Below are 10,962 nucleotides of genomic sequence, written 5' to 3' on the forward strand. Positions count from 1 at the left end.
CACAGAGGGTCTATAGGGAGAAACACACACACACACACACACACACACACACACACACACACACACACACACACACACACACACACACACACACACACAGCTGTCACCCCTCCTTAGGCCTCCTTATCTTAAGTCCTCCCCGTTGTTGTCGTCGTCATGGAAATGCATGGACAACTTTGTCTCCCTCAACACCCTTAAAACACAGGCAGTGTGTAGTGTGTACAAGGGATTGGAGGAGTTGTGAGATGGAATGGAAATATTTTGTGTTACAATTAATTAACCGTGTGTCCGACCGACTGGACTGCACTCCCTGTGGAGCGCGTGTGTCGAATTTGAAGTCGGTGGTGCGACCGGTTCTCGAGTTACGTGGATTTCAGACGTACACACGCACACACAGAGACTTGGTGCATTTATAGTTAGATTTCCTAGATAGGGTATATCTCTGGTTTTTAAGACTCATACAGAATAATAAGCAGATTAGGAATGGCCATCGTTTTAGTTTTTTGTCACAGAGGCAGGATTTAAGGCTCAAAACACATTACATGTGATTGAGTGAGGTTTCCAAGCCTTTTATCTCAGTGGAATTGCTTGGTTTATACATAAACATGTACTATTAATTCCCTTGGGATAAAATCATAAAAGTGTCGTAATCAGCAATCCCAAAGTAAAGTAGGTACTAGGTAGGCTACAGCAGCAAAACAATGCACATAAATTACCTGCAAAAGTTTGTCAAACTAAAAATCATTTGGGGAAAAAGCTCCCTGAAGTAAGCCAGTATTTGCAAAACAAGCACTGTCCTGAGGACTTGTTTCCAATCAATTACACACCTGGCATGAAGCCTTGAATTCATGGAGAATTATTTGTTTTTGTTTACGGTAGAAGACTCTGAGTCTCCCAGACCCCTACTGGGTCTCCTATTGACAAAAATAGAATAGAAAACAACTAAGTAATGCCAGACTTGAGGGCCTTGTATATTGGGCGCGTTTTTTGCAAGGACCTTTAATCTGCCAGGCACAATATGCATTGAAAAGGCCAATGAACTTGAAGTGGCTCATTCCAGTTTCATCAAAATGTGCTTTTCTCTCATTGTGGCGACTGTGGCTCAAGAGGTAGAGCAGGTCGTCCAATGATCCCATGGGTCAGCGGTTCGAATCCCGGCTCCTCCTGTCTACATGTCGAAATGTCCTTGGGCAAGACACTGAACCCCAAATTGCTCCCGATGTGCTGGTTGGTACCTTGCATGGCTTCCGCTGCAATCAGTGTATGAATGTGTGTGTGAACGGGTGAATGTAATGCACAATCTATATAAAGCGTCTTGGATAAAGGCGCTATATAAATGCACCATTTACTATTTACCATTCTGCTCACAACCATTTTGTCAGCGTGAGTAGTTCCATTCAAATGGTCAATATCTAATTTCAGCAAAAAGCTCTTTAACTCAAACAAATGAGTCTAATGACCCGCACTGGGTTAAGGTTATTTTAATCGTTAGATTTAATGTATGTCAGTCGGAAACCTTGTATGTCCAAAAACCATTACTTTCAGGAAATGGAAACCCATGTGTTCCAATGAATGAAGTATTTATAAAAGTCACAGACTTGCCCACTTTCAACTCGGCATTCCTATTGTGGGTAAGTCATAATTATATGAAAATTGTAAACGGCCATTATGAAGAAGTATAAAATTGTGCGTTAATTTATGAAAAAGCATTAAAGACGTAAAATGATGAAGATACAAGGTTTCTGCCCGACAGCGAAATGTTATAAATGTGATTGATTGGTGCTGTTCAATTTACCCTATCTGTGATCGGCAATTTACCCTATCTGGAGAAACCGATCTTTTCCACCATTTAATAAATGTCAATCAGATATATAGTATAATATAATTTTGCATCTTTGTGACAGGCATAAACATTCTCCCCTTCCTCCCCACACACACAGGAACAGTTTTGACGTGGGTTTCGACATATTCTGGAAATATTCAAATTTGCCTCTTAAGCACAAGATCAGTATCAGTATCAGTCGATCATGAGAAAAACATTCGGTAATCGGGATCGGTCCCAAAAAACCTGATCGGAGCATCCCTAATTTTAATCTCAGCTCTCTTTTGCAGCTGCATTCATTCTATTCGCAGCCACGGGTATCTTTTCCCCCATCCATTATTCACTCCACACGGCCAACAACGTTGCCCTCCAGCTATGGACCATTAAAGGAAGGTGGTTGTTTGGGTTGTTTTGCCGGACTCATAATCATCGACTTGGAGAAGTGAGGAATGAGTGACGGCTCTCTTAATCCCATAAAGGTACTCCATGTAATGTTATGGCATTCACAGGGAGTGAATTATTGCGGTTGCCTAATTACCCCCCCTCCGCCTTCAGTCTCGCCTCCGTATGTATGTAACCTTTCCAAAGGCAGAGAGGCGTAATTGTGCCGCTACCTACAGTACCTGCCGCTTTTCCGCCCTGCCTGCCTGCCTGCCTGCCTGTCTGTCACATGCCGGGGGAAAACAAATTGGTGTGTGCAGGAGTGGACCTTTTGTCATGTTGTTTAGTGGCCAGTTCTTATATACGGGGGGATGTGTTCCCGCTGCCGCTGAGCAAGCTGTGCTGAGCGTTTTGAGACAAATGACTTTTTGAGAAGCGACGCTGATCGAGACGGCTGATTTATCGAAGGGAGGATGTGCGTGCTGCAGTGAGATCTGTAGCCATGCGTTGCAAAAGTTAGAGTGTGTGTGTGTTGTGTTTGTGGTTTGAAGTGGAACTTAAGTGCCTGTGTTGCAACTTGCAACATGGTGAAGCAGCACGCAGTGTGTGTGTGTGTGTGTGTGTGTGTGTGTGTGTGTGTGTGTGTGTGTGTGTGTGTGTGTGTGTGTGTGTGTGTGTGTGTGTGTGTGTGTGTGTGTGTGTGTGTGTGTGTGTGTGTGTTCGCGCGCACTCTATAGTACGACAAGTTAGAGCGTCATGGAGCTGTGAAGATTCATAATGATTCACGGGACCCGAGGCTGAACGGGGGCTCACACTATTAATGTCATCATCTGTATGTTTTAAGAGGCCCAGTATCATATATTTTCATGGGGCCCAGAATTCTTGCCAACTGACGTGTGTGTGTGTGTGTGTGTGTGTGTGTGCGCGCGCGTGCGAAGGTCAAATTCATACATACCTCTAAGCCCAAGGAGTTAGTTGTGTTTCACTCAATATTAGTGAACTGACTATTCCAACATACAGAAGAGCCCCAAACAGTCTCATGCCACAGGCATTCTTGTATCTAAACCATGACTCTGTTTTTCATGTTGTTTTGTGTGTGTTGTACTTTTATTCTGTGCCACACAGCCACAGACACGATGAGACCTATACTCAACTCAGACTTAAGTCACAAATGGCAGGCCTAGACCTGGACGTCTGTGCTGTTAGTTCTGCGGCTGTGACTATATAGTTGCATTGGTGTGTGGACTGTCACTGGGCTTTAAGACTTGACTAGCAACTTCTACAGTACAGAACTTTGATTACTGCCAAACTGGCACGGAGGGATATTTAATTATGTGGATGGGCAGAGCTGGAGACTTGGCTGGAATTGGAAATTAGTTACACAATTTAGATTTAGTGACTTTAATTGACTTGGACTTGGCAATGACGGAGTTAACTTCTGATGATCTTTTGCACCGCGTTCCATTTCCACACATCATCTTTTGACACGACCCCCATCTGTACTGTATTCTTGACATGCATTCAGTTACATAAATCACGTTGCACTGGGTGATGCCACCGCTCTGTGTTGTTCTTACACCATGCAGTCATGTGTGTTGTTGTACAGATGTCTGTTGTTCTTACACCATGCAGTCATGTGTGTTGTTGTACAGATGTCTGTTGTTCTTACACCATGCAGTCATGTGTGTTGTTGTACAGATGTCTGTTGTTCTTACACCATGCAGTCATGTGTGTTGCCATGCAGTCTGATTTGTGACGTGGAATCTCTCCTTGTGATTTGTTCACCAGTTTAAAAAGTTTCTGATCTTCTTTAATTTTTCAACCTTTTAGTCATTTATACAGAGTTGATTGCTGCACAGATGCTTGCAACAACAACAACAATGCAGTTTCACACTCCTACAGAATAGATACAGATGTATGCAGTTCTCCATCCATTAAGCCATTATAGGGGCAGAGCGTAGTGACGCGTTCGGTAGGATTTGGGCTTATTTGGGCGCCATCTTCCTGCCTATATGTAGGCTAGTAGGATGCTAGGCTACTTGGCTGCCAGTCTGTAGTTCGTACGTTTGCTTGTCAGTGACGCTGGTGTGTACACTGTCACTGCAGTCTTCCATCTCTCCTATCTTTGACTTGTCACAACTCTTCTACTCTATGGCTCTGGATCGGCGTTGGTATTATTATTATTCGCTGTTAGAAAATGTTCGGGTGTTCTGATCTGATAGCCGCCTCCCCTCCCCTCACGTCAAAACATCGTATTTGGAACAGGAGACCAATTGGGTCTCCATTGACCCGCTGAGCTCTGTTCAGAGGTTCTGAGCCGCTGCCCCGCCGCTGGGGGCTCAAGAGGCAGTACAACTTGAAGGAAAGATACCCTTTTTGTCTATGCCTTCTTTAATTGTTTGTTGGAGGGGTCGGGGACACCACTTTGTAATATACTATGTAATCTACTTATACAGTCTTTATAATATTTTCTCTCTCTCTCTGACAGGTATGCCTGTGGTCATCAGCGGGTCTCCGGACAGGTAACCAGGTGTGTTGCTGCTACCATGGCAATGCCAGCCTTGCGGCTGTTGCCCATCGTCGTGGTTACAGTCTTGGTGACGCTGGCATCGTCTGCAGAGGATCACGAGTGGCACTTTAGCCCAGGTAGGTGAAAAGGTCTCACAAACACGCGCACACACACACACACACACACGTGAAAAATCGTGAAAATGTGCTGCAAATCTTTGAATATATATTCTTTCAGAGCGAACGTTTTTTAACTCATATCTTTGCTTCTGACGTGAAAATGCACCACTGACAGAAACATGGGTTTTTCAGAAAACTGTCAGGATTTAGAAGACATTTGTATAATCGACCTCGGGTCTAAATGGGTTAAAACGACATTAGTTTCAGATTAAGTATTTTTTACTTACCACAAACAAAGAGATCATTTTCCGAGGCTTCCAGGGGAAGTCTCTCCTTCCCCTCCTCTCCTCTGCTCCCTGGAGCCGCTCCATCTCTTCTTCGCTCCCGCCGACATTCTCCTCACGTTCCCAGACGGGAACGATATGTCTCTCTCTCTCTCTCTCTCTCTCTCTCTGTCTCTACCCGTCAGCCACCATTCCGAGGTTTATTTGACGTGCCCCCCCTCTCCTCATCTCTCAATCTGTCCGTGTCACAGTCACTCATGCGGAAACCGTCCGGCGGAAGAAGGGGCAGCCAGCACCGGACACCCGCCATGCCCGCTAATGTACATACAGTACAAGGCAGCTGGAGGGAGTCTAGTGAGGTGGAGAGTGACACCAAAGGAGTGGTGGAGCAGAGCAGGTATAGAAGCAGAGAAGACGGTGTTCCTGCCGTGAGGTCAACCTTCTGTACCTACGGCTCTTGAGTGTTATCGAATCGCAGCGCGATGGCCTGAGCCTCGGGGCATCAGCGCGCAGCGCCAGACAGGAGTGATAATGGAAAAAGGGACGAGAGGGGAGAGGAGGTCAGGGAAAGAGAATATAGGTAGGTCAGCGTAGAGTGTGTGTGTGTGTGTGTGTGTGTGTGTGAGAGGGGGAGAGAGAAATAACAAGACTGGAGATGCAGGCCTGTAGGGCGTGTATCACATGCAGCATGATGATGATGTAATGAAATGGGCACCTGTCCATGTGGCACAGAGGGTGAGGATGAGCTGTGTGTGTGTGGTGTGGGGGGTGGGGGTGGGGGGGTGCTGTTAGGGTTTGTCCCTCAGCCCTACATTCCAGTCAGCTGACTCACTGATGGCAACTGAGCTCTCCCCCCTCCATATCTCCACACCCTCGCCGCCACCATCTCACACACACACACACACACACACACACACACACACACACACACACACACACACACCATATCCACACCCCATATCTCCCACACCATATCACTGTCTGCCTCCGATATTGACACCCAGCCCCCCCCCCCCCCCCCCCTCCTCCCTGCTCCACCTCTGTCTGTCTCCACAGCCTGACACTAACCCAAACCCCCCACCTCCCTCCCCCCTCTCTCTCTGGAGACCCAGGGTCCGGTCACTTCGCCAGCACTTGCTGTTGATGGATGAGACGTTCTAATGATTTCACCACTCGCCTGCCTGCCTTCCTCCATCCATCCATCCATGAAGGCCCGGGCAAGCCCTGGTTGAAAAAGAATATTAATAATAAAAAAAATAAGGCGATCGCCACCCCGGGGGCCAGGGGTGGGGGGGCAATTTGTCTCCCTTGGAGGGAGCATGACCACATCCATACATGCATACATACACACACACTGCTGACCTCTCATCTCTCTCTGGATGGGACCAATGGTTTGATAATGCCTGCCATGTCAGCTGTCTAGGGGGTGATAACCGTGACCTGCTCTGGGGTCTTGGCTGCTGTAGCTCTGGTTATGGACAGCCATGCTGGAGGCGTTATGCCTTTTGGCTTGTCCGTCCGTGTGTCTCGTCCTCGTGAATGAAATATCTCAGGAACGCCTCGAGGGAATTTCATGACCGCAAACATCCACTTCGACTCGAGGAGGAACTGATTAAAAGTATTTAGTCAAAGGTCCCGTCTTCTGCTTGCCGACTATATATAAAGCTCAAATTGTGTGTCGTCGGTTTGTCTGTCTGTGGCCGCGAGTATGCGGGTACTGAAAACTGAACAACAGTGTCTCGTTCCACATTTTAAACTCATCTTGTAATAGCTTACCCTTATCCACATACCAGCATGGTAACCATCACGTAGGCTTGATCTTGTCATCAGTGTATCTCCCACTGCCATGGAGACTGATCTGCTGAGAGCCCTGCAGGCAACAGATGAGAAGAGAGCAATTTAATAAAGAGAGCAGCATTTTTATTTCCTCATCTCAACATCTCAGCCAGCGCGGCGGGTCAATCTGGGTTATTATGTGGTGTGAACACAGGAAGTCGTCGTGGAGATGACATAAACAACCAAAAGCCCTGTGTGACCAATCACAGACGCAGACAGTCTGATGGAAATATTAAGTTTCCCCTGGACATCTGCATGCTTGTACACATGAGACCCCTGCTGCTGCTAACCTCTCCATCCGGTCTGGCTGTCAACAGGGCAATCTGTCTCTTTTTTTCTCCCCTATCCCACTACCCCCGTTTCTATCCCCCTGTGTGTGTGTCTCTCTCTCTCTCTCTCTCTCTCTCTCTCTCTCTCTCTCTCTCTCTCCTCACACACACTCTTTCTCTGTTTCTCCCACTCAAATTCTCCCTCACCAACCTCTCTCCCCCTCCCTCTCTTCTGTTCACTTCAATTCAGTTCAAGTCACTATATGCTTCATTAGCACGGCTATTAACTGAACACAAAATTAAATTACAAATAGGAACGTAGTAATGAATGTAAATAAATGAGGAATAAACATCTGTTCCGCCAGATTCTGCAGTGGCAATGTTTTTTCCCCACAGTTATTTTTCAGACTTAAAATGTAATAATAAAAAAAGAAATCTCATCAATCTACACAAAGACAAAGAAAAAAAAATGTTTTAGGGAGTGTTTTGTATATGTTTTGTTTTTCAAATAAATGGCTCTCTGGTGCATCCTACTTCTATCGATCATCCTAGAGATGCTTCTGCAACTTGACTGTAGTACACCTGTCCTGTGTGTAATTGACTTACATATTATTATTAAAGGTCTCACCGTTTACGGTGTGCAGTACAGTATGTCAGAGTGAAAACCAAGCCATGACGAGAATATGATCTGTGCATACATGTAGTGTAGGGTTTCTGGAAACCCAGGACTGTGTTTATGCACAGAGCCAATATTGTCCGTAGATCTGCGAGACGGATTGATTGTGACAAGACAGTGAAGACACAGATCTGGAGAAGAAGAATACAATAAACCTTTTGGCAGCCTTGGAAGTTCCAAAGAGCACACTGGCGGCCTCCAGCATTCTCAAATTGAAGTTTGGAACCAACAACAGTCTTCCTAGATCTGGTGGCCCAGCTAAAGTGTTATCGGGGACAAAGAGACCGTCATCAGACAGGCAAACAAGAACACAATTACCACTATGAATGAGAACCAGCAGCACCACCAATCAAGCCTTTATTGTAGAGTTGCCAGACGGAATCCATTCCTCACTAAAAGGCACAGTATAGCCCACTGGGAGATTGCCAAGGACACCTAAATAACACCCAGACAATAATAAGAAGTAAAAAACTATTGGCCACCTTTCTCAGTGCTGTGTATGGATGAAACCAGGCACTGAGCATTACCCAGTAAGACTAGTCGAGCACAGTGGTGATGTGGGGATATTGTTTCTGTGACGGAGACTGGGAGACTAGTCAGGATAGAGGGAAAGATGTAAAAATATATATTTATATGTATATATACTGTATATATATAGAGCAATTCTCCTGAGTCAAAACTCTTTCCAGAGTGCTCCGGAACTCGGGCTTGGGCAAAGGTTTTTCAACGAGACAAGATCCGAAGCATTCTGCCAAGAAAACACAGGAGTGACTTTATGAAAACTGTGAAATTCCTGGAGCGGCCCGAAGCCAGTGGACTAGTAGAGCATGTCACAGTATATTGGAGAATTAATGTAATACTTCCACTTTAACCCATTTTGGACTGATGTCGATAAAAAAAAAGGCTTCTAAATCCTGAAAAACCCATGTTTCTGTCAGTGGTGCTCAACCTTTTTCATGTCAAGGACCCCCAGAATGATCTCACCCACCCTGCATACCTGCATACCTTCTTAATAAAAGATGTGCGCTGTGCCTCTCTCTCTTCCAGCTCAGTGTCGTTATGCCCTTGGGATGGAGGATGGCACCATCCCTGACTCTGACATCACAGCGTCCAGCGCCTGGTCAGACTCCACCGAGGCCAAACATGGACGGTAATTATGAGCGTGCATGCTTGCGCGGTAAAGTCTGTGTCTATGTGTGCATGGACATGCTTGAAATTGTCGCTGTTTAATGGAAACCGTGTACACAGTATGTCCAAAACTGTTAGTTTTCAGTAAATTTAAACAAAAAATAGAGTTTGTTGAATATTTATAAAACCCACAGACACGAATATCCACTTAAAGCTAGTTCAAAATCAGGCATGAGATAATGAGACAATGAATATGGTTTCTGCCCGACAGCAACGTGTGTGTGTGTGTGTGTGTGTGTGTGTGTGTGTGAGTGTGAGACACTCGTGCGAGTGAGTGAGTGAGTGAGACAGAGGCTGATAGAGCTAAGTGTCTGCCATGTATCTGGTCCACTGGCACCCAGTTAAAGTGATTGGTTGGAAGCGTATTAGATTAGATTAGCGTCAGCAGATAGTAGAAACCTCTAGATAATATCATTACAGCTGTCTGATCTAGAGGTCGGATTGAGTGGGTAGGAAGGCTCACAAATGTGGAACCATCAACCATATCGAAGAGAAGTGCCCTGCTGCGACCAAACTGTGTCTACACAGTAAAAGTCCTCTGTGTTTATTTAACTTTGAGGTGTAAAAATCACACTTGTGTGAAGTGAGGGGTGCCCAGTGTATTTATATTGGCCACATGGTCACTGACCTCACGCCGTCAATGTTTGTTTAACTGCTGCCCTAAACAAACACCCTAAAAGCCCCTTAGACTTGCTGCCATATGTTGTCATTTTCAAAAAGTCCTGCAGAAATGGAGCGGTATGGGATGGAGTCTGATCTTGCGGTGGATGCATGATGTGAGTCCACGTGCACATACTGTATGTATATGCACAAGATGTGCGTTTTTCAGCATGCGCACATGGCTGTCTCTATATTGGCCTGTTGGGCTGGGTGTGTTGGCTGGGCTTGTGGACATGTGGAGACAATTATTAGAGCTAGCTCCTTTAAAGACACACCAGGGACACAGAGAGGGAGAGAGAGGGAGATGGAGAAGGAAGAGGTAGCTCTCCACCTCCTCTGGAAGGAGAGACAGAGGTGGTGAGAAGCGGGGGAGAAAGGTATGAGGCCAAGTGAGTTGGAGAGAGCACAGTGGAAACCAATGAGAGGTGGATCATTACAATGACCTACAGAAGGCAGGAGGCAAACAGATTTTATGAGAGAGAGACAGACAGAGAGAGAGAGAGAGAGAGAGAGAGGGGAAGGGTGTGGTACGGCCGTAGGCTCTCAGGACAGTGTTTGCTCCTATCACTGCTGAGCAGATGGAGCACCTCGAATGGAGAGAGAGAGAGAGTCGGTGAGGGAGACACGTGAAGGAAAGAAAGAGATGGAGAGAAATGAGAGAGGAAGAAATATAGCAGCACAAACGAGTTGGCTGGTATTTAGGAAATACAGAGAGAGAGAGAGAGAGAGAGAGAGAGAGAGAGAGAGAGAGAGAGAGAGAGAGAGAGATAGAAGTACAGCAAGCTGGGGAGAGGGAGAGAGAGGGAGAGAGAGAGAGAGATAGAAGTGCAGCAAGCTGGGGAGAGGGAGTAGAAGGGAAGGCAAAGAGAGAGGGAGCAGAGGGTAAAAGGAGAAAGTGTGTGAGAGAGGGGAGGGTGCAAGTGTGTGAGGTTGGGGGGGGGGGTAAAAAAATAAGCTGGTTGGCAGACCTGATGGTCTGTAATGTTAATCCCTCTGGTTGATAGATGGAGGACTGGATCCTTTATTATCCACCTCCCTCCCCCTTATTACCCCCCGCTCTCAGCCTCCCTCCATCACAGAGACGCCTTGTTGATATCGTCTCTCGCCTCCCGGCCGTGTGACGTCACACTCAGACCAGAGTGTGATTTCTTTGGAGGAGAAATGATTTGTGTCGGCCATTTCTGCTGACAGGACAGGGGTTAGAGGAGAGTTGAACTT

The 10,962-nt window shown here is 46.2% G+C and overlaps 1 protein-coding gene across 5 annotated transcripts in view; it reads left to right on the forward strand.

Annotated features, from left to right (window-relative positions):
* Window positions 1-10,962, forward strand: part of ddr1 (discoidin domain receptor tyrosine kinase 1) — a 69,895-nt gene that overhangs the window by 17,946 nt on the left and 40,987 nt on the right. For all 5 annotated transcript variants that reach the window (XM_080767661.1, XM_080767663.1, XM_080767665.1 and 2 more), the window contains exons 2-3: window positions 4,692-4,849; window positions 8,944-9,046. In XM_080767661.1, the coding sequence (XP_080623787.1) occupies window positions 4,750-4,849; window positions 8,944-9,046 (203 nt within the window). In that variant the 5' untranslated portion in view covers window positions 4,692-4,749. The remainder of the gene's footprint in view (window positions 1-4,691; window positions 4,850-8,943; window positions 9,047-10,962) is intronic.

Source organism: Protomyctophum bolini, assembly GCF_963924005.1.
Source record: "Protomyctophum bolini genome assembly, chromosome: 7".
NCBI classification, from domain to species: Eukaryota; Metazoa; Chordata; class Actinopteri; order Myctophiformes; family Myctophidae; genus Protomyctophum; species Protomyctophum bolini.